We start from the raw sequence: 26,662 nt of genomic DNA on the forward strand, positions 1-26,662 counted from the left end.
CAGTTCTAGAAGTTAAAGATTCATTAAGGGTTCATTGGTTTTATCGCCAGCCATTAAGCTATAGCAATAAGAAAGTACAGGTTGATGGATTTCTTACTGCATCCTGTGTCTCCTAAGATTTTCTAAATTTAATTAAATTTATTTTGTATTCAAATACTTGATTGGATTTCATTATCTCTTATTGCTCAGTGAAGTTCCAAGCCTTGTGTATGACATCAGTAGGCCAGAACTTGAGAAATATTTGTCCTTGTTATCTCAAATCTGAATTGTAATTATTGCTTTAAAGAGAATTACTGGGGAGAGGATCACCTGAGTAATTTAAGTTTGAATAGCATCCATTCCCATACTTTGTCCATTCGATATGTGGTGATAAAGGTGCTCATATGCAACTTCCTGAACTGTAAAGTTACCTCCAAGGAAGGGAAGGAAGGCAATTATTTGCTATAATTGTGTGAAGGTCTTACCTACCAATTTAGTTTGAGCTGGTTTTATTTTCTTCTGTTTGGTGGGAGTTCTTTTGATAGAAATAAGTGATAATGAACTTCATCTGTATGCTAACCGCAAACAACGCTGCTGTTACGGATAGCTCACCCAGGATTATGCTAAGCATGAGAACGTAAAGTCTGGGAAGGAAAAGGGAGCCAGACACCTTGTCTGAGGCCTGCTCTATCCCCCTAAGTTATTTTATCCTAGTTTATGCTTTTCAGGCCTGTGGATTTGAAATTATTAACTGTTGGAGGTCTGTTTCTCCCAGAAGAGTGAGGGACATTGTATATTACCGCTGAATCGCCAGTTCTTAGGATAGCACCTGACGTGTGGTAGAAGCTCAGTAAATAATTGTTGAATGAATACATTTCAGAAATAGCTATGGGTAATGTTTTGTGAGTGGGTCTAGAGATAAGGAAACAATGCAGTAATTCGAATGTTAAACATAAAGGTAAATTTATGCCCTGGCAATGGGACCTGGAGAAAGATTTCCAGAGATACATAGCTGGTCAAATAAGGTATGGTGACAATTCATTTAAGATACTGCTGGTCTTGCTTTGCTTTTAGCAGTCTTTTCTAAAGTGGTAACTTAATTGTTTATATGAAGAACCTATCCAGAACTTTAACCTAAAAATTTTTAGCCTCAAATCCAATGACCTTCACTTTCATACTCCATTTAACAACCCATTTCCATGGCTGTGTGTGGAAATGATCACAAGTTCAGAAGTGAGAGAACTAAAGCTTCTTCCACTGCAATGATAATAGCCTTGTTGAGCATATTTGTCCCTCAACCATTGTTCTTTTAAAAAATTAAAGATTTATTAGTACGAGCGGGAGGAGCAAAGAGAGCGGGGGAGAGAAGCTAAAGCAGACCACGCTGAGCATGGGGCCAGACACAGGGCTTGATCTTAAAACCCCGAGATCATGACCCGAGCCAAAACCAAGAGTTGGACGCTCAACCACCGTGTCACTTGGGTGCCCCAAGATTTTATTTTTAAGTAATCTTTGCCCCCAGCCTGGGACTTGAACTCACAACCCCGAGATCAAGAGTTGCACACCCAACCAAATGAGCCAGCCAGGCACCCCAACTACTGTTCTTCCTTTGTTCTCAAAGCCAATAAGCCCCACAGCTCTAGTTCGTTATTTCTGTATCCCTGTGGTTCGTCTTGAACCCAGTGGTTCTCAACATACCAAAGTCATGGGGCTTTGTGATAATGTGGATTCCTAGGTCCCAGTGCTAGATAGGCTTTCGTAGGTCCCTACAGGGACCAGGAATTTTCACTTTCACTGATACTTGAGATCAGTGATTTCTGAAGTGTGATCCCTGGACTTAGCATCTGTCTCCCCTGGGAACTTGATAGAAATACAAATTCTGGGGGTGTCTGGGTGGCTCAGTCATGATTTTGGGGGCCCAGGGATTGAGCCCTGCATCTGGTTCCCTGCTCACTAGGGAGTCTGCTTCTCCCTCTCCCCCCCCCCCACTTGTGTTCTCTCAAAATCTTAAATACAAATTCTAGTTCTCCAGATAGGCATACTGAGTTAGAAATGGGAGGGTAGTGTCCAGTGATCTTTTAAGACCTCTTAAGATTGACAGTGAGTGTTTAAGATCTAAAACGCAGATTCTGAATTGGTGCTACAGAAGTATCCACTCTGTCCAGTGTGACCTTCTGATAAGGGAAGTGTTTTACATCTTTATTGTCTGATAGAGTAGTCACATAGTTACTGAGAATCTGACATGTGGCTAATGTGACTGACATACTGAATTTTTATTTTTTCTAAATTTTAATAACCCCATGTGGCTAGTGGTTTACCATAATGGCTAGAGTAGACTTAAGTGATTCTGATGCAGATTGTTCCTTGCCCATTCCTTGAAGCAATTTATTAATCAGATTCTTACCTAATGCTACGGGGAAATCCTTCCAGTCGTAAAACCTAGAAGCTACAAAGGAAAAGTTAATGAATCTGACATTAAACATTAACATAGGTCAGGGCACCTGGCTGGCTCAGTTGGTAGAGCATGTGACTCTTGATTTCAGGATTGTAAGTCTGAGTCTCAGGTTGGATGTAGAGATTACTTAAAAGTAAAATCTTAAATAACATAGGTCAAAAAATGCTGTTAGGGGGCACTTGGGCAGCTCAGTCGGTTGAACATCCAATATTTTTTTTTTTTTGGTTTTTTGAGATTTTATTTATTTGAGAGTACAGAGCAAGAGAGAGAGCATGAGTGGGGCTGGAGGGGCAGAGGGAGAGGGAGCCCGATGTCGGGCTCCATCCCAGGACCCAGGAATCATGACCTGAGCTGAAGGCAGACAGACGCTTAACAGACTGAGCCACCCAGGTGCCCCTGAGCATCCAACTTTTGATCTCAGACGGATCACAAGTTCAAGCCCTGGGCTGGGCTCCATGCAGGGCATGGAGTCTACTTAAAAAAAAATAAATAAAATGCTATTACGTTAAAGTATAAGTGATGTACTAAAAAATATATAACAACATTAAAAAGAATTTGAAGAGGACTTAATCATGACAAGCCAAGAGGAAAAGGAGCAAAAGACAGGAACAGGTAATCTGAAGAAATATAACTGGCCAATTAACATGAAATGCAAATTCAATCAGTGAAGTAATTTCATTCATGTAATATTAGCCACATTTTAAAAATTTTTGTAAGGATTCTGGGAACCTGTTAAATTAGCAAGATGGTTTTAGAAGACCATTTAGCAGAATCTTGTTTAAATGAACATAATTTAAGCCAACATTTCTCGGAATCTATGAAAGAAGTATTAGTGTACACAGTGATGTGCACAAGATTTTTTTTTTCTCATTATTCCATGTAACAGCCATTTGAAACAATCCAAATGACCACTAATGGGGTCAAATAAATTACACATTGTTAGGGCATAATGTACAGTCATGATCAATAAAGTAAATGTACTGGGGCGCCTAGCTGGCTCAGTCGGTAGAGCATATGACTCAATCTCAGGGTGGTAAGTTCGAGCCCCAAGTTGGGTGTAGAGATTACCAAAAATTTTGAAAAAAAGGTAAGTTTTCTGTAGTGTGCTTCCACTGAGGTTTAAAAAAGGTGCAGGGGCATATATATGTTTTCTGTATATGGAACGGATAGAAAGTGAATGGGGCATAAGGAAAACTTTTAGTGGTTATTTCTGGGAATGGGGTACTTTGGGGTAGTGGTACTGGCAAAAGGATTTATTCTTATCCTGTGTATCTAGAATATATTCATGTATTATGTAAAGAAACAAAAACCAAAATTGTGGTCTTAAAAAAGAATATTGGATTTCTGAGATAGAACTTTTAAGGATAAAATTTGGGAATGACTGAGGAGTTAAGATGCTTAAGTGAAATGTGAATGTAGAACTGATTGGAATTAAGAAGTTAAACTCTTAACTGAAACTAGAGTATTGAATGGGTTATTTTCATGAATTTGAAATCACCCAAAATCATACTAAGAAATGCAGACACAAAGACGTTATAGGCAATACCAGAATACTGGAAGAATGTGGGGCATGGCCATTGTGAAGCAGTAAAATAAGTTGTTGGAAAATGCAGTTTTGACCTTAAAATGAGTAAGGGTTTCAGTTGTAAATTATGCAGTCATTTGGAATTAATTTCAGGTAAGAAGCCAGATTAGGTGTTTGTGGTTCCTACTGTCCCATGAAAAGTAGCTTGTATTTCACATAAAATATTTACCTTGGGCTATCTGGGAATTAAGAAACATGAAATAGGACCAAAACATACCAGAACTCTAAAATAGATGACACTATTTGTTCAGAAAGGCCTATCTCATTCCAAGCTAATCAAGTTCATTTACTTGTATTATTTACAAATATGGCAGATTCTCTAATTTCAGAACAGGACAAAGTTGCTGAGGGCAACCACTGACAGCAAAAATAAGTTCACAAAATTGAGCATAATGGAGAAACAACTCATCTACCTTAATAACATTGAAAGTATTCAGAATTGGAAAGTGATTTGAAGATGTTTAATGATAACCCAAATGTCCAAGGAAAAGTTAAATTACTTGATAATCTGCTAAGAGGACAAAGATGTGTGATACATTTCAAAAGGTAATGAGCTTCAGTAATCTGTAAATTTATGAAAATCTTTGACACCTGGGTTTAGTGAAGTGTACCAATAAATGTTTGATGGTTAATAAATTTTGGCCAAAACCAAAGTCGGTGATACAAAACGAAAGGATCTTAGCACTAAGTCAACAGTAAGTAAAAATTCTAGCTAACAAAAATACAGTGGTAATTATGTGCCAGGGATCATTTTAAATACTTCTTTCATCATTATTAATCTTAAGTCTCAAAACAACCCTATGAGATTATTCCCATTTTATTATCTCTTTTATAGATGAGGAAAGTAACGTTCAGAGAATTTAATTTCCCAATGACATCTAGTAAGTAGAAAAAACAATTTTAACCTAGGCAATCTGGCTCCAATGACAATACTCTGAGGGGTATCTTGGCCTATCTACAGAAACTTCAGCTCTCTAATAACTGAGGGAGACTAGTAAAATATATGGGACCCTATTAACTGGGATGCTGCCCAGCGTAATGGAAAGCGAATGGATCATAAATCGAAAATGTGTATCATGTCGTATGATGCAGCCCATTGAACTATCTTTGACCCACCTTCACCATGGAATGAATTCCTAGTTGCCAAATGTTACTAATTGGTTCTTTTCAGCCCTTATTTTATAGGATATTTATGTGATTAATGCTATTGGCCACGTTCTCCTTAACATTCTCTTTCCTGATTTTAAGACTTATTTATTAGAAAGAGCGGAGGGGAGGCGGTATAGGGGGAGAGGGACAGAAAGAATCTCCAGCAGACTCCCCACTGAGTGTGGAGCCTCACACAGGGCTTGGTCTCAAGACTAAGAACAGGACCTGAGCTGAAATCAAGAGTTGGATGCCCAACCAACTGTACCACCCAGGTGCCCCCCGCCCTTTTTTAAAAGATTTATTTTATTTTAGAGATAGAGCGAGCTTGAACAGAGGGAGGGCCAGAGGGAGGAGAAAATCCACAAGCAGACTCCCAGGCTGAGCACCAGTCTGATGCGGGGCTTGATTCCAAGACCCTGAGATCATGACCTAAGCTGAAATCAAGAGTCCATTTCTTTTTTTTTTTTATAATGATTTTTTATTATATTATGTTAGTCACCATACAGTACATCCCCGGTTTTCGATGTAAGGCTCGATGATTCATTAGTTGTGTAAAGAGTCCATTTTTTTTTTTTTTAAAGATTTTATTTATTTATGTGACAGAGAGACAGCCAGCGAGAGAGGGAACACAGCAGGGGGAGTGGGAGAGGAAGAAGCAGGCTCACAGCAGAGGAGCCCAATGTGGGACTCGATCCGGGCATGCCGGGATCACGCCCTGAGCCGAAGGCAGACGCTTTAACGACTGCGCTACCCAGGCGCCCCAAGAGTCCATTTCTTAACTGACTAAGCCACCCAGGTGCCCCTCTCTTTCCTGATTCTTCACGTTATGGTCTTTGGTCTTATTCCTCTGCTGCTTCCTTTGCTGTTTATTTTTCTCTACCTGCTCCAAACATGTTGCTGTTTTCTTAGGTTCTTTCCCTCTAATTATTAGGCAGGATTACCATAGGCATCCCAAACTCAACATCTTTTCTGTTTTCTCCTTTAATTCTTTGATAGCTCTACGTGCCAAACAAAACTTTTTTCACAATCATGCAGAAAGATGAGAACCTATGGGAGCTGGTGGGAGAAGTCTGGGGAGGTAGCGCCATGATGAACTCCATATAGCCGTGTTTGTTCTATTAGAGTAAGGCTCTCTCCAACCCGCCCCCAAATAGCTTTGAATAAAATCAGTACTACAGAAAAGGATGCCCTGGTTTTTCTGATTTTCCATACTCAGGGAACATTTCCAAACACCTACCTCAGCCCAGTCTCCACTTCCATCCAAAGGCGTAAGAGCTGGCTCCTGCTAATCTCTTTACTACCCCTTCTCTTTTTTCCTTCACCTCCAACTTTCCTCACCTGCAGTTAAACAAAAGGTTTCATGCAAACATGCGCTTGGGATAGTCTTCCTACTTTAACCCTAGGAATTTCTACTTGGTTTCACAACAGGTATATCCATCTCCTCCACTTTGAGACAATTCCGAAACATCTCTAGGTGACCAAAATTAATCCGCTCCTCCTTCCTGCACCCACTTTACCCTGTACTAATCAGTACCCATCACACTGCATTGTTTTCTGTCTTTAAAAGGGAGGTCCTGGGGCGCCTGGGTGGCTCAATCGTAGACCATCCGACTCCTGATCTCAGGGTTGTGAGTTCAAGCCCCACATTGGGCAGGAGGCTTACTTAAAAAATAATAATAATAAAGGGAGGTCCTAAATCTTTTGTCTCCTCAATGCCTGGCACACATCTGTTAAACGACTGGGTTACATTAGTTTCTTACATTGCACGGTTTTAAGTGATCTAGATTGTCCGGATTCCTGACCTGAACGGCCTGGAAGCTTCCAATTCCACTACTGCGAAAGAAAAACCGTGTTTTGAGTCTAGAGAAGGTTGCTGAGTTTTCCAACGTCACCGTCGGTGATGCTTCCCAACTCGACTACTTCCCTAACCCCCGCCCCTAAGACCGTCGCCTAGATCAAGGTCCTAGCTAAGGTGAGAGCCCAAGGACGGCCAAAGACAGCCCGCATGCTTCACAACAGGAACTCGGCCCCTTTCCGAAACGTAGTTCCGCCAAGTAGTCTCTCCAACTGACATCCTTGTTGTCCAATTATGTTTCGAGGCTCTGAGGGTTGCGCTTAACCTGACAATGTCCAATAAAAATAAAGGAGTTCAGATTGGCACCAATTTTGACCAATGATTGAAAAGATCGGAGATTATTAACCTATAGGAGCATCACTGAGAGTGATAGTCAGCAAATTCATCCAATGGACTTGCTTACTGCAGAGTAGTCCTCGCCCCAACGGCGGGGGAGTTGGCGACCCGACTGCCGCAGCGCTCAGTCTCCACCCGGGCTCCGCCATGTTGGGTTTTGTGGGTCGTGTGGCCGCTACCTCGGCCTCCGGGGCCTTAAGGGGACTCGGCCCTGCAGCTCCACTGCCCCAAGCCCAGGTCTTACTGCGGGCCACCCCGGCAGCGCTCCAGCCTGGTAAGCACCTTCCTCTGGGAGCTGGGTTCGTTTCTGCCGCCCCATGACCTTGAGCCGGAGGCCGATTGTCACTCGGGCCTAAGGTATTTCTGGTGCTAGAAGGACGTCAGGGCCAGCGCCCTGCCCTCTAACGGCGTGACAAGAATAGGTCCCCTGTGGGAACTTTGTTCGATCGAATTCATCTCATTTTGGAAAAGGGGCTCTCTGTGACGGAGAAGTGCGGGCAGGTGCATTGACCTTTCCTTGAGTGGGGGCGCGGAGCTTTCGAATAATGAGGTTTTGTGCATGGGAAGATAGTGCAGGCGCTTTCTCGGTTTCTGCGCGGCCCTCCCCTCCGGACTAGTCTTACTTGAAAGCGTGAGGAGGCCGGTCGTGGGCCGAATTTAGCAGTTCTTGTGGGTTAAGACGGTCCTTCCTATCACTGTTAATTGCCCTGACCCGTTTCTTCCAATATCTTTTTTGTCGGCTAGCCAGAGACTATGCCGCCCAAACATCTCCTTCGCCGAAAGCGGGCGCTGCCACCGGGCGCATCGTGGCGGTCATCGGTGCAGTGGTGGATGTCCAGTTTGATGAGGGACTACCGCCCATCCTAAATGCCCTTGAAGTGCAAGGCAGGGAGACCAGGCTGGTTTTGGAGGTGGCCCAGCATTTGGGTAAGTAGAGTTTGTTAAGAATAGTAAAGAGCTTGTTTAATCCAAATATCCCCCAAATCAGTCTTCCTTCTATGATGATTTTATCAAAATGACTTTCGTTCTTCTGAGTGTGCTGAAGCCACATTTTAGGTACTGAGAAGGAGTCTTGGTTGACTTAATGGCTCTCGTGCCAGGTGAACATTAAATATGAAGCCTACTTGTCCTTCTGTATAACGCTGCAATGCCTTTAACAGGTGAGAGCACAGTAAGGACTATTGCCATGGATGGTACAGAAGGCTTGGTTAGAGGCCAGAAAGTCCTGGATTCTGGTGCACCAATCAAAATTCCTGTTGGTCCTGAGACCTTGGGCAGAATCATGAACGTCATTGGAGAACCTATTGATGAGAGAGGTCCCATCAAAACCAAGCAGTAAGTATCGCTTTTGCTGAATCTACGTGCAAAAGAACTGCTTTTTCTGCAGGGTTTTTTGTGGTGTTTTTCTTTTCCCTTAAGTAAGCTCTACACCAGGCCTGGCACTTGAACTCAAAGGTCACATGCTCTACTGACTGAGCCAGCCAGGGGGCCCTCTTCTAGTTTTGTACGTTAAGGCAACACCTTCTAGTGTAGCAAAATTTTCCTGCAGAGAATACTTAAAATGCTGATATATTTTTTAAAACCACAAATGTTCTTTCTTTCTGAAGAAAATTAAGGATGCAGAAGTTCTGATTGTATAAAAAAAAACAAAAACAAAACCCTGCTACTTAGGACTCAAGTTGATTATTTGAGTTTTCATACCAATGGCTTAGGTTGTTCGGGTTCCAAAACTGGCAGGTCTTTCTATTACCTATTGATATATGGAGAAGTGCTATTAGGTTAGGGCTTAGTAAAAAGAAAATCTTTGCGACAAAATTGTTAGGTATTGGGATTATTATTTTCTGAGATAATGGAAGTGGAATGCCCTTTATTGCAGAACGTTAGGTGAGGTGCCAGATGCCAATTTGTGTGGAATGTTACATAAGAGATGAGATTATGAGTAAAGGGTTAGACTTGAAAATTGAGAGGAACCTTTCAACAACATGAACAGACACTGATCCTCTCTTCCTCCCTCTACAGATTTGCAGCTATTCATGCTGAGGCTCCTGAGTTCGTGGAGATGAGCGTTGAGCAGGAAATTCTGGTTACTGGTATCAAGGTTGTGGATCTGCTGGCTCCCTATGCCAAGGGTGGCAAAATTGGTGTGTTACTGGTGGTACATACTTTCCAAACCTGATGTGGGAAGAAAAATCCTACTGTGTAATGAGTGGGTACTGAGGTCTATCCCTCGCTGATGAGTAGCTTCTGACTTTCGTTCTTCTGAGTTTGCTGAAGCCAGATGCCATTCCTGAGAAGGGAAAAGATAGAAAACCCATGTAATTTTTTTTTCTTTGTTTGCTTATTTGGGAACACAGAACTCTTAAATATTGCTGCTTCTCCCAGGGCTCTTCGGTGGTGCTGGAGTTGGCAAGACAGTACTGATCATGGAGTTAATCAACAATGTTGCCAAAGCCCATGGTGGTTACTCTGTGTTTGCTGGTGTTGGTGAGAGGACCCGTGAAGGCAATGACTTGTACCATGAAATGATTGAGTCTGGTGTTATCAACTTAAAAGATGCTACCTCCAAGGTAAGTGGTGAGTTGATTTATGTCCGCATAGTAGTAGTGCCAGGAAACCATTTTAGTTGACTGTATTACTAGCTGAAGCCATATGTTAGATTTTCATTTCGTGTGTCCTAGGGCCTACGAAGGAAATTCCTGTCAGTGTTTTCCCTCCAACTTGTAGTACATTAGCGCATATCTTCTTTCTTCTTTGACATTACATTATGTTTCCAGACTTCGTTTTTAGTAGATAGTACCATCATTTGAAAGTTAATTTTGGGAGTTGGAGGTAGTTCATATGTCTCAACCCTATTTTTGCCTTTACTTCCTTCCTATTTCGGGAATTTTGCTTTAATATTATAAGAAATTGTGTTATTTTGAACCACATCTCTAAAAGGAAAGAGAAATTTGGAAACCAAGATCTTGACGCTTTCTGAGAAGGAGGGTTTTTTGGTAGTTTCTCTGGTTTGGGGATCTTGGGTACAGGGCTTCCGTATTCCTCTGCCAGGTGTCTGATTTTGCTTGATTATTTCAGGTCGCTCTAGTGTACGGTCAAATGAATGAGCCACCTGGTGCTCGCGCCCGGGTGGCTCTGACTGGACTGACTGTTGCTGAATACTTCAGAGACCAAGAGGGTCAAGATGTACTGCTCTTTATCGATAACATCTTCCGCTTCACCCAGGCTGGCTCTGAGGTAAGAGAGAAGGCTTGAGAGGACTTGTTTCATTTGACCTTTCTATGGAATGGTGCAGATGAGGCTAAAGTTGTAGTCATCTAATACCTTTGTTCTTATTCTTTCTCTCTCTCTTAAGGTGTCTGCTTTATTGGGCAGAATCCCTTCTGCTGTGGGCTATCAGCCTACCCTGGCCACTGATATGGGTACCATGCAGGAAAGAATCACCACAACCAAGAAGGGATCTATTACCTCTGTACAGGTAAGAACGATTAAGTGGATGATGGTCTAATTTGTATAAAGGTAAATACAGAGAAGTAAGTTACATCTCAAGGTTTTTGACCAGGTTAATGAGCTCCCTGAAATAATATTTAAAATTCTGTGTGTGCATGTTAGAGACCCTGAAACATTAAGAAATGCTCATTTTAAGTAGTTGAAGGCATACATGTGACTGTAGATCACAAAGTAGTGGTTTCTAGCCTGCGGAGTCTGGAGCTGCATGGAAACACATTAAATACATACGTGTATATATGTGCGTGTGTGTGTGTGTGTACACAGTAAAATTCTTTTGAGTGTCTAAATTGTAACTTTCAGTGAGCCTAGTGAACCATTGTAGTCAGGCAAGTCTTTTGTTTCTAACTGAAAGAGTGTGTATCACCACAATAGGATTAAAATGTAGGATAAAAAACAAAAGAATGACAATGAAAATTCTTTTATCACAGCTTGGAGGGACCAGATCATTTATAAGCTAACTCAGTAGGTATTAGGGATGGTAAGAAGGCTTTTTTGAGGTGGACTCTTAAACGCTAAGATGGGATGAGATGATGATGAGAGGTCAGAAACGGGGGGTGGCTTAAATCAAATTACTTGGCTTTCTGCTGCTTTTCATGGGTTCTTGACTCACTTTAGGCTATCTATGTGCCTGCTGATGACTTGACTGACCCTGCCCCTGCCACTACCTTTGCTCATTTGGATGCTACCACTGTGCTGTCCCGTGCTATTGCCGAGTTGGGTATCTATCCAGCTGTGGATCCTCTGGATTCCACCTCTCGAATCATGGATCCCAACATTGTTGGACATGAGCATTATGATGTTGCTCGTGGGGTACAAAAGATCCTCCAGGTGAGTATTGTAGGTGAGATTGGTGGCCATAAAGGCGTTCAGTGGGTTTTGGGGGACTATATTAATACCAAATTTGTCCCAGTGACCTGTGTAATTTGCTTTGGGGTAAGGAAAGATGAGATCAGCAGTTTCTTTCTCTTTTTTTTTTTTTTTTAAGATTTTGTTTATTTGAAAGCATGCACCAGGGGGAGAGGGAGAAGCAGTCTCCCCTCTGAGCAGGGAGCCTGGTGCAGGGCTCGATCCCAGGACCCTGGGATCATGACCCAAGCTGAACGCAGACACCCAACCAACTGAGCCACCCAGGCGCCCCAAGACCAGCCGTTTCTATTACAGAGTATGAATGAGGTCTCTTGGGTTTCTAGGTACTTAGGTTTGGAATCTGATTTTTCTGATGGCACCAGACTAGAAGTAGGATAAGACACTCATGATCCAACTGTGTAACTTCACCACTAACTGTTTCACTTACCAAGTGAGGTAAGGTGCTAAAATGCTTTGTACAAAGCTCAGTGTGAATACAAGGTGGTATTAACCCTTAGGTTTTTGTCGATTTTTTTAAATGTGAATATTGGGGTGCCTGGCTGGCTCAGTCAGTAGAGCATCCGACTTGGGATATCGGGGTTGTGAGTTCAAGCCCCACATTGGACGTGGAGCCTACTTAAATAAAAAAAGAAAAAATAATACAAATATTCAGGCCTCTCTTGTTTTTTCATAGGACTACAAATCTCTCCAGGACATCATTGCCATCCTGGGTATGGATGAACTTTCTGAGGAAGACAAGTTGACTGTGTCCCGTGCACGGAAAATACAGCGTTTCTTGTCTCAGCCATTCCAGGTAGCTGAGGTTTTCACAGGTCATATGGGGAAGCTGGTACCTCTGAAGGAGACCATCAAAGGATTCCAGCAGATTTTGGCAGGTGAGATTGAGTATAAAGCTGAGCATAAAATGGCAGAGAAGCTGAAATCACTTGAATGTTCATTGTTCTATATTCCCATTCCAGCACCCATCAAGTAATATATAAGTATATTGTGCCTAGATACCTAACTTTTAAAAATAAGCTATTTCACATCAGTGTTCTTTTGAAATACTGTTTACTTCTTTTTTTTTTTTTTTAAAGATTTTATTTATTTATTTGACAGAGATAGAGACAGCCAGCAAGGGAGGGAACACAAGCAGGGGGAGTGGGAGAGGAAGAAGCAGGCTCACAGCGGAGGAGCCTGATGTGGGGCTCGATCCCATAACGCCGGGATCACGCCCTGAGCCAAAGGCAGATGCTTAACCACTGTGCCACCCAGGCGCCCCTGAAATACTGTTTACTTCTGACAGTGAAACTTGTGTTACTTGGTGGTTGTCATTCAACATTAACTGAGTGTTTCAGTCTTAGCTACTCTTCTAAGTGAATTAGGGGTCTCATAAGGAAGGCATTACCATCTTGGTTTTACAAATTAGGAGTCTTGAAGCACAGAAATTTTAAAATAAATGGTCCTGATATCCAGCCAAAGTAGAGAGCAAGAATTTGAGTCTAGGTCATGTGGCCGGGACCATTTGTTCTTACCCATACTGTATCATGTCTTGTAAATTGGATTTGTGACGGAAGTTTGTTAAGAAAAGATTTCTTGGATAACAAATTCATCGCATTCTGACTGGTGGCCCCAAGTGGTGAAGTATGTATATACTGCAAAAAGTGTATCTTTCCACTTCTTACCATTGGATTTTTTTTTTTTCCGTGTAGGTGAATATGACCATCTCCCAGAACAGGCCTTCTATATGGTGGGACCCATTGAAGAAGCTGTGGCAAAAGCTGATAAGCTGGCTGAAGAGCATTCATGAGGAGGTCTTTTTGGCAAACTAAGCACTGGTTGTCCTCCATGCTGTGCTTCTCCTTGCCCCTAATCCAAAAATCTCGGTTTGCTCTGTAGGCCACATGAGAGCCTTGTTCGAAGACGTGTTCTGTCTGAAGAGTATTTAAGGTTTCCAATAAAATGTACACCCCTCAGAATTGGTCTCTTTTTCTTGGTCCCGACAACACAACAAACACTGAATTTTAGAGTGGCCGTAAGTACAAAGTAGGCCACGTATGTTTGAAATGGGGACATCAAAAATGAAAAGCCATTGTCTTGATGGACAACTGTGGGTTTTATGAGGGGTTCCCTGTAGAGGATATGATCTTGGTAGGGCCTCAGCTTTGGCCTTTTTATTTGTCGAGGCAAATTGTCTCTTGAATATTCTAGTTTATTCCTCCTTGGTTAAAAAACAACAGGGATGTTTTTAGAAGAGCATATTGGGGCAAAATGAGTCTACAGAGAACTGCTATTCTAAGAGCAGGGGTCAGTGAATTGAATGATGGAAATGATGCATCTGAAGGATTCATAAAAATCTAGTCAGAAGGGCCCTCCTACCTAGCCTTTTTTTCTCCTTGCCTGCCTTCTCCACCTTTTTTCAGAAAGTGTTGCTGACTACTGCAAGACTAGAGTTGTGATTCCTTGAGTCAGTGCATGGTATAAATAAACCATGAGGCTTATCTTGACCTCTGCTAAGATCCTTTAGGAAAGTTGGGGAGATTGAATCTTGAAAGGCAATTTCCAGGGTTTGTGGGCTTCTGAACTAAAATAATGGAATTAGAGAATTTCCCATTCATTTTAGCCACTGGAAGTGCAGGGTTAGAAGGAGTGCTCAAAAGTACACCCATTTCAGTGTGAAACAAGTGCCTATTACAGTGCAAGGTCGCTTTTGGTGCTGTATTGTGTTCTTTCCTGAGCTAGGGCCCATCTCCTACTGCCCTCTGGTGGTAGGACTGGAGACTGCAAGAACTCTGATCTCACCATTTTGAAATCCATAAAGGCCATTTGCTGGGGATGTGGTTCTTAGCTAATGACTGTTTACAAACCAGCTGGGGCTTTTGTCCTGAGGAGGAGCTAGCATCTGTAGGCTCCACCCCTGAGGCATTCAAGTTGGGTCGAAGCAGGGCGGGGACAAACTGGGATCCCTATTCAGAGGCCCCTGGGGGCTGAAGGTTGGGGAGGGGCCTTGGGAGAGGTGCCAGGGGTGGAGTAGGGGCCTGTAAGTTTCCTCCCATCTGCCTATGACGTCCTTGGCACTAGTCTCTCCTGTGTCATGATCTGGACAGAAGGTGGAGCCCCTGAGCCGACTGTGCCTGGTCCTTTGCTCCCAGAAAAGCCTGGATTTGGGGAAATGCTGAGTTATGGGGGTGGGGGCATTTCCTCTAGGTCCTGACTCCAGTGGGTAAGAAGCTGGGGCAGAAAGGCCCCAGTATATGGGGTCAGCCCTTTCTGCTTTGTTTTCCCATATTACCCAGATGCAGACCTGGCAACTGATCCTTAAGGTCGTTTGTATCCCTCCATTCCCTCCCCCACACGTTTACGTGTCTCAGCATTCATCGAGAACCTTCTCCCTCTCACTAGCTGCAACTACTTATTTCCTTCCCCCTTTACCACTCTCTTCCACCACGCCTCTGGAGTGTCAACACAGATCTAACCTTCCTCCATATTTCTCCCGGTTCTGCCCTGTCCTTGCCTCCTCCTCCCTCTCCACCCAGAGAAAGCCCCGCCCTTCCCTCCTCCCTCCCCACCCCAGTCTGTCACACAGGGACATCACCCTACAGCAGTTCAGGCTGTGGTTCGCAGGAAGCATACATTGGCTTTTTGATTCGTGCTAGTTCCCAGCTCACAGTTTAGGAGGATCTAACACCAGCCTTCACGTGAAGGGGGAACCAAGGACAGTGAGGAGCTGGGTGGTCCCAGCTTTGGAGCCCTGCCAGCTGGACATGGGTAAGTATGAGGACCAGCCCCCGGGAAAGGCCTGAAGGATGCCTACCTCCCTCCTTGGCTGACTCAGCAGGGGTGGGGCCTAACCTTTGCTCTTTTGGGGGTTGAAGGAGGGGAAACGGGACTATAGGGGCACAGGGCTCAGGTGGTGAGTCTGCGGACCAAGGGATCAAGAGCACTGACAAGCTCCGGTTCCCAGGAAAAGCCTGAGACTCTGCACCTTAGGTGGGGGCTCTCCCCACCTCACCGTCCCACCCAAGGCCCCAGCCCCTTGCTCCTCCCCATTTAAGCTGCTGAGATTCAAGTCATAGTTTACAGTATTCACTGCTGGCCTCCCCCCCAAAAAGTGAAACCCACTTTTTGTTGCGTTGGAGGATTTTTAAGGTGCTTCTCCTCCCCTTATTTTTCTCCCAGGCCTTTTAAGTCCCTGTCTTCTCTCCTCCCCCACCGCGACCCACTACCAGGTGGGGGCTGCACTGAGCAGCTGCTTCCTGTTGCCCCAGAGGTTGCTGCAAGGCTGGTGGTGGTTGGGGGAAAACTGAAATAAAGCCGATTCTCACGGTCCCACAGCAGTCCCACTAGGGTTGCTACTGGCGGCCCCCCAAGCTCCAGTCACTAACACTGAGTGAGAGGCAGGATTGAGGTTGAAAGGCCTAGGAGGTCTTTGCCCTCGTGGCTTCCTGATTCCAGAGGCTTTTAAACTTGGGTAGTGCTGGGGGAAGGAGGCTGTGCCTTTCCACAGCTGTAGGGAATGGGGCCTCGTGGAGCTGAAAAACGGGGAACCTGTTCACTAGCAGGGCCGCTGTGCGTTACCCCCAGCAGCCGCGGCCTTCCCCTGGCACCCCCGCTCCTCCTTGGCGTCCTTGGGGCTCTCACTGCCTTCCCGGCCCTCCTTTGTGAAGAGATCTTTGCCGGAGTCCCGAGAGCGCGGGCGGAGCTCTCCCCAGGTCCTCCAGTTCGGACCCACCACCCTCCCCCACTTCACCAGAGAAGTTTGTCTCTTCTTCCTGGGATCTCTTCTCTTCCTCCATCTGGGATCCTTCCTGGTTCTGGCCCCTAGGAGACGCCACCCGCTTTCCCCTCCCCCAGCGGATTCTTCGCGACCGCCTTACCCTAGCGTTTGTCCCTACCCCAGTAGTTCCTGCCCCTTTAAGTGCTACCCCCCTTCCACACACACACCGCCGGCGGCCCAGGGCTGGGGGAGGAGGCGCCGCCGCCACCCGGCTCGGGCCACCTGCGCCGCCGCCGCCCGCGGCCCGGCCCTGCTCCAGGTGAGGCCCGGCACCCCCGCCCGGTACCAGAGTCCCCGGGCAGGGGCGCTCCTGTGGTCCCCGGCCCCGGGGATCCCCGCTGCCCGAGACTCAGGATCTGACTCCCCCCCCTGCGGGAGCTGCCCTTCCTCTCTCCCCCGCACTATCTACTCGCCCATTTCTCCCCTGTCCTCTGTGACCGGAATCCGGAGCCTTCTCACGCCTCTCCGCCAACCTATCCCGAGTACCCCTCCTATTCTAGACCCAGGATCTCCCCCTCCCCCGCGCCTTCCTCGCCAGAAAAATCTCCCGCGGTCTGGATTTCGCCTCCTCCCCTCTGGATCCAGAGCTTTCCCACGCCATCCTAACCTCCAATGGGAGGGGGAATAACCGCCACCCCAACTCCTCTCCCTTCCCCGTAGTAAGTGGGGGTTGGAGGTTTAGCATAGACTATAGTCACTTTCGGGCCCTGCTCCGCTTAGACCTTCAAGTTCAGCTAAGTCGCATCTAAAGCTTTTCTGTAGCTCTCACCCCACTCCACCTCTCCTGGAGTTTGGGGGTCGGACCTCAGCAACCACCAACCAGCCCTGGTGGGAAAGGCCCTCTTCTTGGACCTCGGGTGGGCTGGTCCAGCTGAAGAACACTCCCACTCCAGAGTGAGGGAATGAGGGGAGGGAGGCACACCCGGAATCTTGTGATTCTGGGCTTAAGGGTCTCTTGGGAGATAGTGGGTGAGGGGCTGGAACTAAGCCTCTAAAGGTGTTGGGGTGGTGGGAGAGGTGAGGGAATCTTAACCTTCTCTGCTCAGATGCAAAGGGAGTCCCCACTCTAAGAGACTGAGGGCTTTCTCCATCCCCATTTAAGACTACCACCGAGAAGCTCATTGGGGAGTTTGAAACAGATCTGTGGGTTAATCTGAGGAGCACATACCAACTTGGAGAGAAGAGGAAGAGGGTTTATGGTCCTTTTGATGTGTTATAGGAGAATCTAGCCTCCCCAAAATATAGAGGGGGGGGAGACTTTTGCACTAACCTGGGGAGGGAAGTTAGCAAGTTGGAATGGTTACAGGATTGAGGGCTATCTCCCTATTAGACCCTATTGACACTATAAACCATTCAGCCAGCGAGGGCAAGGAAAAATCTTTAATAATTACCTCACCTCTATTGGGGAATTCCCCCTCCCTCCAAGTCCAGCTGTGCCCCTAGTTCTGCCCCTTTTCTTCTTGTGCTTTCATCCTTCCCCCTCTCGATCCTCCACTCCAGAATGAGGGGACAGGGTGTCTGGATTTGTTTCAGGCTCTGAGTCATGTTCCATGGCCTGGAAGATAGCTGGGTGGAGGAGAGGGGTGGTCGGCAGTGGTGTTGGGGTTGAATTCCAGGAGTATCTGGAGGGGGAGAGGGAGGAAGAGAGGGAGGTAGAGAGGGAGGTAAAGGGATGCAAACGAATCCCCTTCTTTCTCCCTTTCTCTTTCTTCCTCCTCCCAGCCCCAGCCATCTGGCTTCAGAGTGGAGCCAGGCACTGTGGCAGCTGACCCCAGAGTCAGGGTGGTGCAGCAGGAACACAGGGAGGATGAGAAAGGGGGAGCAGGTGCTAATTTCTCCCTTCTCATTTTCTTCATTACCCGCCCACTGGCCTGGCTTGAGAGAGGTTCAGAGTATTCCCTAGATATCCTTCTCACAAGTTGCTGAAAAGATGACCATTTGCCCCTTCTCCCCTTCTAGTAGCTTCCTAAAGGGAGATGGGGTGGGTGATTGGCCACATCTGATGGGACTGAGGAATGTTTGGGGACATATGGGGTCAGTCTGCCCTCTGTCGTCTGGAGGGGGGGAGAAGCACAGCTGCTGCCTGGGGTGGCTTCTGACTGGAAGTAAATACCCAGCTGTTGGGCATATTGACACCCCACCCTCATCCTTGCTCAAAGAACAAGGAAGGTTTCTGGTTAGATGGGATGAGGAGGGAGTCTCCTTCAGGAAGAAACGTAATTGAAGTCTTTCTGCACCAGATGGGAAGAACGGATCCTGCCCCACTTTCATTTCTAATCCCAGGTGCCCTCCTATCCAACACCCCTCTTCCCTACCGCTCCTGGCTGGGATAGTCCTAGAGGTTGCCCTGGAGACTAGGCCTGGGGCTCGGAAGGGGTGGGGGCAGTCAGTGGGGCACAGGAGTAACCGGCTCTTCCGGAGCGTAGTGGAGCCAGCGGGTGGGTGTGTGTGGGTGTGTGGTGGTGGGGGAAGGGGCGTGGCTACACCCGTCAGACTGGCGCAGGCTCCTCCCCTGCCTCGCGTCTCTGACTGGTCAGCTCTACGATTGGGGGCGGGAGGTAGGAAGATTCTCCCTCATCTGCCCTGGAAAAGGGAAGAGAAAAAAGATATTAGCTCTCTTCCCCGGCCCCTTAGGAAGCCACTTTCAATCCTTGAGCTCTCTTCATCTGCCTTTATTTTTTATTTTGGAGAAGTTGGGGCATTCCGTAGCTGAAGTTGGCTGGATCCCTGCTTTCTCCGGAAGGAAGGACCCCTATCCTCTGAGTGTGGCCCCCACTTAACTCAGAAACTGAAGGTCAGCAGGCTGTTAGGGTCTTTCCGCCCCCCCCCCCATGGTGACCTATAAATCTGTTATTTAATCAGGGAGGAGAGAAGGGTTTTGATTTCCACCTGTCTACTCCTTCCCCCTGGTAATCTACTTTTCTCAGCAAAGGGAGAGAAACCCTTCTAAACCTCTTAGCCTCTTCCCTCTGGCCCACACACTTTGAGGCTTTGCTGAAGCTCGATTCTTTATTAGCTTCTCTGAGCCATTTGTAGTGGGGAGTAGAGTCTGTTCACAAAATTGAGGAAGAGCCCACTCCTCTGTGAAGCAAGGAAATCCAGTCCAGACTGATGTATTTGGCTCTGTCTTGCCCTGGCCCCATCCAGTTTTCAGATTTTCTTCCTCTCCAGACCCCTAGAGGGAAAGGTATTTGTTGACCCTTCAACCTGCCAGAGTTTCATTATCCACACTCTTCCTCTTCCAGAATATTCAGCCTGAGTTTTGCAATTGTTTGTAGAACTGCATTGCATTGAATAGTAATTATCTCGAAGCCCGCAGAGTCTGTTGAGTTACAAACCTGGTTTCTAGTCACATTTTATCCACTGCTTGACCTTGAACAAATCTGTTAACCTCTCTGGGCCTTAATTTCTTTATCTGCCAAACAAGAGCAGGTTGAGCTAGAAATTCTCTAAATTCTAACATTATACGACACTGTTTTCCATCCTGGGGCCCCTCAATAGACATTTTAGATGAGCCTGAACTCTAGTCCTCTGCTTGTTTTTTCTTTCCTGTTCTCAGGTTTCACACTGTCATATAGCCCTATCAAAAAAAGTACTGGGGTTATAGAATAGGTGGCCATTTGGGGCCTCTTATTTGCTGTGTCAGTTTTCCGGCTAATCCCCTGCCACTCTGACTAGGTTTAGGCTAGACTCAGGTCTTCCTTGTCTGGTTCCAGAGCCGAGCTTCCTTTTCCTACGCACAGGAATCTTCCCGACCCCCAGAACCCTGCAGATGTCGCTGGGAAAGTGGTGATCCAGGCCGGACGAGGCTGCCCCCACGGGACAGAGGTGAGTGGGCAGCAGACGCTGCAGGCTCTTGCCTTTCTCCACCCCTTTATCAGCACTGAACTTTCCTGACCAACCTTTCCGCTTCTACACTTCCACTTTTCAACTACCCAGCCTGGGAAATAACTGCCCTTGAAATTTTCACCTCCACTTCCACCCCCACCCGTTAGGGGAACGGCACATGCCTTGGTCCTAAAATTTTGATCTAGTCTTTTAGGTTAACCTTTGGGATCATGGCACGCCTTTCAGTTTGCTCAGTGTTAAACAGGACTACCGCCCACAATGAGACACTAGGCAGAGGGAGCTGTCGGGTAGGCAAGGGGACACCGCGGCGCTAGGACCCAGATCCGGGTCGGGGAGTGAAGATGCCCGGCGCTAGGACCCGGTGGTGGAGGCCGAGGGGGGCGGCTCTCTCTCGGCCGCAGCTTCCCCGCCCCCTCCGGCTTCGGCTCACTCCTCCCCCGCCGGCCATGTTGGCTCCGCTCGGGCCCCGCGGTTGAGCCGCGTCCCCCTCCCCCCTCCCGGACCCCAGACCCCCTCCCCCGCGGTCCCCTCCCCTCCTGGCGCCCGGAGCGCGGCCATGTGAACCGCCCGTCCCCCGGGGAGAGACAAGCCCCGAGCCGGGCTGGACGCCGCCGCCTCAGGTCTGTTGGGTCTGTGGCTGGGGGCCTGAGGGGAGGGAGCCCCGCTTTCATCTGACGCTTCCCTGAGGGAACAGAGGCTCCGGTGCTGCCAGGAGCTTCGCCTTGGGCGTGAAGCTGACTCGAGCTTATTTCCTGTTAGGACCCAGCCTGGGGCGGGGGTCTCCCTGCCCAAGGGGCTGGGAGGAGAAGGGGGCTGGCGGGTCTGCTGAAGACCCGGGCTGGGGCGGCGGGGGCGGGAGGAGCTGTGGAGGCTCCCGGCGACGACGGCGGTGGCGGCGGCGACGACGACGACAGCGAGGAGGCGGAGAAGCCGCCTGGCTGGTGATGACTCCTGTGGGGGACTCGGATGGAATCCCCGGGAGGGGCTCCACCTCCTCGGGTGGGGGTGGGGACTGCCCGAGTGCGAATGGTGGGTGAGGGGGTTCCCTGGGCGGGTTAAACACTCCGTTTGTGGGGATTGGGGCGTTTTGGCCGCGGCGAGTGGAGGCTAGAAAGGGTTTCCAGGGGTCTCAGGGTGTCTCCCTCGGTGAGGGGTGCACGTTCTCTTGAGCGTGGCAATCAGGAGAGGGCCTTGCTGGAGCGGTGCTGTGCTTAGCTTGGGGCCCTCGAGTCCCGGGAGTCTCCCACTCCAGGGAGGGGGGTTGATAGGGCTGATGCTGAAGCGTCTGAGCTGGGCTTTTAGGGGCCGAAGGGAAGAAGAAAGAGGGATCCCCTTGGCAGGGGATCCCTCACTAAGGGGATCCCCATTTCCGTGGCAGAAAAGATGATCCTGTATCATCCCTTCCTTTCCTAATGTTCCCAATTTTCAGAGGAAAGGCAATGCCAATAGCAGACATCCTTTGTAGGATTTATTGGAGTGCAAGATTTGCATCCTTCGGGGGGCGATGGGGGGGGTAGCTTCCACCTCCATCTGTACACAAACAGCCCCTCCCCCAAGCCTCCTGCAGGAAGTGGCCGGGAAATGGCAGCTGTGCGTTTGCTGCTGCGTCTCTTGTTGTTTTGAAATGTCCATTTTAATCAGATTTGGTTTCATTTTCTGAGGCCTTCTGGGCAAGCCTGGATCCTGCCAACCATGTGGTCTTGGGAGTCCTTTCGTTCGACTTTTTTTTTTTTTTTTTGTAAACTTCATTTGTCAACTGGAAGTGTAGTCACTGCAGTTGACTCACTGAATCCCGATCTACCTCCCCCCTCCTCCCACTCTCCAGAGCATCTCTGCCTCCTGTCTGGATTTTTTTTTTTTCCCTTGAGTTAGAGGTCATAGAGAAGCAAACTCAGTCATCCACCAACCTCGCTGCACTTTCAATACTAGTGCTGCAAATTCTCTGAGCATAGAGAGCTGCCAGGAACACTTGGGATCTTTTGTGGCATGAGAGTGACTTTTTAGGGTTCTGCTTAATATATTCTGAAGTATAACTTTTGTATTGCAGAGCACCTTGTCAAGTGAGCTTGTGAGGTGAAGGGTAGATTCTGAGAAGTGGAAGAAGAGGGAATGGAATTTAGGTGTTGGGGTAGGAACTGATTTGCAGAGTGGAGATGATGGGCTTATTCCTCACTGGTGATTCTTGCCTAAGGATAGTCCCTGTGGGAAGCCTGTTAGTTGATGTAGGGTGCTGGAGGGTTTACCTTCTGCAGAACCAGTTAATAAGGAGCGTTAGCTGTCATGTGACTTTACTCTTCAATCCATAAAAGACTTCTTTCTTGTTACTGTTCTTGGAGAATGGTGAGCTTTTTTCCCTCTGTTCTGCACAAAGTCATGTGTCCAGATACTCTCTTTCTCCCACCTGATAACTACAGAAGATTTCTACTATAGTATATAGTGATGGACTGTTTGTACTATGTCCCCAGGCACTTTGTTAGACACTGGGTTTGGTTAGAGGAGTTGGCGACAGGATTTTATATTTTGAGAAATGACATATTGAGATCATTTGGACTATCCTAAAAACTGCTTAAGGCTGGCATTTAAATAATCTTTTCAGTATTTTCCAGTCACAAACCTCCCACCTGAATTGTAGGTTTCTGGATTAGAGGTCCAGGTAGGAATAGATGGATGTATATTATGTGACAGCAGCATCATCACAGTTAAGATAGCATCGTTGTTCTTTTCACTGGAGCTGTTGGGGTTGATATTATGGAAATAATAAAAACAAGTCCAATGTCATTGTCCTTTTTCTTGTCTCTGCTTGACTGGTTGGTTCTTTTGAGTTGCTTTCTGATAGGGTTGATTTGACATGGATTTTAAGTTCCCCTTTCTTCAACCTTTGTTTACCTAAGTTGGGACCTGACAAAATGGTAAATTGATTTTCCCTATTGGGGGTTAAAAAAGTGAAGGAAGGAAAAAGATCACTCTAAAGGAATTCGAAGTTGATTTTGAGAAAGTAGATTTTAATTGATACATGATTAATCAGAAAGCTGAATGAGGCAAACTTTTCCCTGTCCTTCTTGTAAAATGGATGCATTTTTCTATCAAGAGCAGATTTCTTAATATTGAGTGTTTTGTTTTTGTTTCCTTCATAAAGGAAAAAATTTTGACGTATAGAGAGAACTACGTGGGTTGACCTCAGAGCCAGTCAGAAGAAATCTAGAATGCCCTGAGAGGTTCATCTTGCAGTCTTGTGGTTCTGGAATCTGGTGTTGCCAAGAGAGAAGCAAAGCTTGTTTAGGGTGACTGTGCCGTGCTGCCATTGACCTTTTTGATTACTTATGACGAGGTTTGCTATATTTATATTCTTTTACTGTTAAACTGTGTAGAAGTTAGTCCAATAATTGGTATGATGTTTGACCTTGTTTCTGATGTGTACAGTAAGGCAATAATGCCAAAGTTTTTAGGTCTTAGGGCATAGAGTGAAGTATAAAACTCAGGAGGTATTTCCTGGGGCAAATAATCTTCCTAATTTCTTTCTTGAGATATGTATGTTTTCATATAATCCGTAGCCCAAGATTAATACTTTATCAGCATCGTTGCGTATAGGTCAGAGGACTTTATTTAAAATAATCTTTGTACCCAACATGGGGTTTGAACTCAGGACCTGGAGATCAAGAGTTGCATGCTCTACTGAGCTATCCAGGTGCCTCCAGAAGGACTTTTTTTTTTTTTAAACCAGCTTGTTGGTCTGTATCATTTTGAAATTTACGAAATTCTGCAAAACAGAAAACCTACCTTTGTTTTCGTTTTTTTTTTAAGATTTTATTTATTTATTTGTTTGACAGAGAGAGAGACAGCCAGCGAGAGAGGGAACACAAGCAGGGGGAGTGGGAGAGGAAGAAGCAGGCTCCCAGCAGAGCAGGGAGCCTGATGTGGGGCTCAATCCCAGAACGCTGGGATCATGCCCTGAGCCGAAGGCAGACGCTTAAGACTGAGCCACCCAGGCGCCCCAGAAAACCTACCTTTGAAGAGCTCTGGAGATTGTTCTTAGATTGGGTCACTGGCAGTAAAAGTAGCATTGTGTTAATATGTTACTTAGTGTTTTGCCCTTCTAGTTACAGAGAATAATTAAAAGGGCATTTTACAAACTAAAAGGATAAACTGACCTTACCAAAAATTCATCAAAAAGCTAAGACATGGGGCTTCTTTTTTTTTTTTTTTTTAAAGATTTTATTTATTTATTCGACACAGATAGAGACAGCCAGCGAGAGAGGGAACACAAGCAGGGGGAGTGGGAGAGGAAGAAGCAGGCCCACAGCAGAGGAGCCTGATGTGGGGCTCGATCCCATAACGACGGGATCACACCCTGAGCCGAAGGCGGACGCCTAACCGCTGTGCCACCCAGGCGCCCCTAAGACACGGGGCTTCTTAAGAGAAGGGTGGTCTCACTACTTTTGGTCTCCTTGGGTTGGACTCTTCATGACCTATCTCACTAAACAGGATTCTTAAACCTGCCTGCTCAGCTCAGGGTTTTTTTTTTGGGGGGGGGGTATCTTCTTGAAGGAAAAGGTTGAGTCCTTAACTGTTAGAACTGAAATTCTGAGAAACAATTAGGGCTGAACAAGGGAAATAACCTTGTTACAACCTCTGGAATGTGGCTTTTATTATCCTATAATTTCAGAGGCATTTCCATTCCTCTGACAGTGAAATGACTAGCGAAAAATGTGTCAGAAAACCTAATCTAGATCATCATAACATCCTTTATTCAGTCAACAAATATTTTAAAACCTGTATACCTTGAGTGTTCAGTTAAATCAAGCAAAACATTTTACTTATTTATTTATTTATTTATTTTTAAGATTTTCTTTTTTAAATTTGACAGAGAGTAAGCACAAGTAGAGGGAGTAGCAGGGAGAGGGAGAAGCACGGGGCTTGATCCCAAGACCCTGGGATCATGACCTGAGCCACCCAGGCGCCCCCATTTTACTAATTTGGAGCTCAAATTTACTGCCCCTTACATTCTCAGTACTTCCCTGTGTCTAGGCCTTGTTTTCTGTAAGGGACAACTGTCTAAAATATGTAAAGATTTGGGGCCTCTCTTCCCTCTAGAAGTTGTTAACCTCTGTGAAGAATGAAGCCGAATTTTTGGGTTCTCTGAGGAAAAACCACAACCTTTATTGGATGAGTAAGCTGGCTGTGGCAGAGAAGATAGATTTATTCATTCATTTGTCCAATCTGTGGGTTCGACAAGTATTTCCTTTAGTTCTTTTATGTACTTAGCACTAAATTAGGTACTGGACATATAATGGTACAACATAATATCCGATTGATGCTGTAGAACCTACATAGTTTGGAAGAAAGAAGCATGGAGAACAATCATCTTTGTGTTCTGAGCAGCCTAGACATGGCAGTTGTCTTTGAGTAGCCCCCCTTAGTATATGTAGTCTTCTTTCATCATTCTCCTGCCTCATTGCCCTGACTATGAAAGGGGGTTAAAGAAAGCACATTTTGAGAGAATGAGCCTCAGTCCATACATGCTGTCGTCTGAGTCAGAGTTTCAGGAGCAGATTGTTACCAGGGCTGGAGAAGACACGGGTTGGCATTTTGAGCTCTGTAGTGGTGAAGGAAGACCGCTTAGCCAGGAAGGGATTTTTATTTTTTTATTTTTTTTAAGATTTTTTATTTATTTGACAGAGACAGCCAGCGAGAGAGGGAACACAAGCAGGGGGAGTGGGAGAGGAAGAAGCAGGTTCCCAGCATGGAGCCTGATGTGGGGCTCAATCCCAGGACCCCGGGATCAGGCCCTGAGCCGAAGGCAGATGCTTAACGACTACGCCACCCAGGCGCCCCAGGAAGGGATTTTTAGATAGAAAATTCAGAACATCTTTGTAACTCCCTCAGAGTTTGGGATAGGAATTGGGGAATGGGGCAGCTTTTGTATTGTAGCAAGATTTTTCACCCTTGGCACGGATGATAATCTTGAGCCAGATGATTCCTTGTTGCGGTGGGCTGTCTCGTGTATCGCAGGATCATTAGGGGCATCTCTGGCTTCTACTTACTAGATGCCAGTAGCATATACCTTTCAACATTACTAAATGTTCCCAGAGGCAAAATCACCCCTGGTTAGGAACCGCTATATTGGAGTATGGTTCATGAATCCAGAAATAAGTACAGTTCAGAAATACCCTTTATAACATTAACAGTTACGGAGCTAAAACATAGTGGTGTGATTTATTTACTATACAGTAAAATTTGCATTTCCTGTTTAATAAAGATAAACGTTTGAGGGGCGCCTGGGTGGCTCAGTCATTAAGCGTCTGCCTTCGGCTCGGGGCGTGATCC

General features: G+C 46.2%; 2 protein-coding genes and 2 non-coding genes across 14 annotated transcripts in view; all 4 read left to right on the forward strand.

Annotated features, from left to right (window-relative positions):
- The first annotated feature begins 7,430 nt into the window (after window positions 1–7,430).
- On the forward strand, window positions 7,431–13,691 carry ATP5F1B (ATP synthase F1 subunit beta). The gene is made up of 10 exons (XM_026500242.4): window positions 7,431–7,633; window positions 8,104–8,286; window positions 8,520–8,694; window positions 9,379–9,500; window positions 9,742–9,926; window positions 10,435–10,593; window positions 10,712–10,834; window positions 11,482–11,694; window positions 12,407–12,608; window positions 13,425–13,691. The coding sequence occupies exons 1-10, from the start codon at window positions 7,507–7,509 to the stop codon at window positions 13,520–13,522; spliced, it is 1,587 nt and encodes a 528-aa protein (XP_026356027.3). The 5' UTR covers window positions 7,431–7,506; the 3' UTR covers window positions 13,523–13,691.
- LOC113256490 (small nucleolar RNA SNORD59) lies at window positions 8,352–8,427 on the forward strand. The gene has a single exon (XR_003316694.1). It is a non-coding gene; the product is annotated as a small nucleolar RNA SNORD59 (small nucleolar RNA).
- On the forward strand, window positions 9,585–9,655 carry LOC113256489 (small nucleolar RNA SNORD59). The gene has a single exon (XR_003316693.1). It is a non-coding gene; the product is annotated as a small nucleolar RNA SNORD59 (small nucleolar RNA).
- A 1,170-nt stretch (window positions 13,692–14,861) lies between the features above and the next one.
- Window positions 14,862–26,662, forward strand: part of BAZ2A (bromodomain adjacent to zinc finger domain 2A) — a 34,951-nt gene continuing 23,150 nt past the window's right edge. The window contains exons 1-3 of one of the 11 annotated variants that reach the window (XM_057316237.1): window positions 15,286–15,480; window positions 20,233–20,317; window positions 23,475–23,666. The gene's annotated coding sequence lies outside the window, so the exon portion shown is untranslated. Of the gene's footprint in view, window positions 15,481–16,648; window positions 16,749–19,012; window positions 19,284–20,205; window positions 20,318–20,342; window positions 20,959–23,474; window positions 23,667–26,662 lie in introns of those variants that run through there. The other 10 variants (XM_057316238.1, XM_057316242.1, XM_057316234.1 and 7 more) reach the window with 10 other exon arrangements.

Source organism: Ursus arctos, unplaced genomic scaffold (assembly GCF_023065955.2).
Source record: "Ursus arctos isolate Adak ecotype North America unplaced genomic scaffold, UrsArc2.0 scaffold_21, whole genome shotgun sequence".
NCBI classification, from domain to species: Eukaryota; Metazoa; Chordata; class Mammalia; order Carnivora; family Ursidae; genus Ursus; species Ursus arctos.

Coding starts and splice junctions, on each gene's coding strand:
- ATP5F1B (XM_026500242.4), top strand. CDS start 7,507: ATGTTGGGTTTTGTGGGTCGTGTGGCCGCTACCTCGGCCTCCGGGGCC. Junction 7,634..8,103: donor CCCGGCAGCGCTCCAGCCTG/GTAAGCACCTTC, acceptor TTTGTCGGCTAG/CCAGAGACTATGCCGCCCAA. Junction 8,695..9,378: donor GGTCCCATCAAAACCAAGCA/GTAAGTATCGCT, acceptor CTCCCTCTACAG/ATTTGCAGCTATTCATGCTG.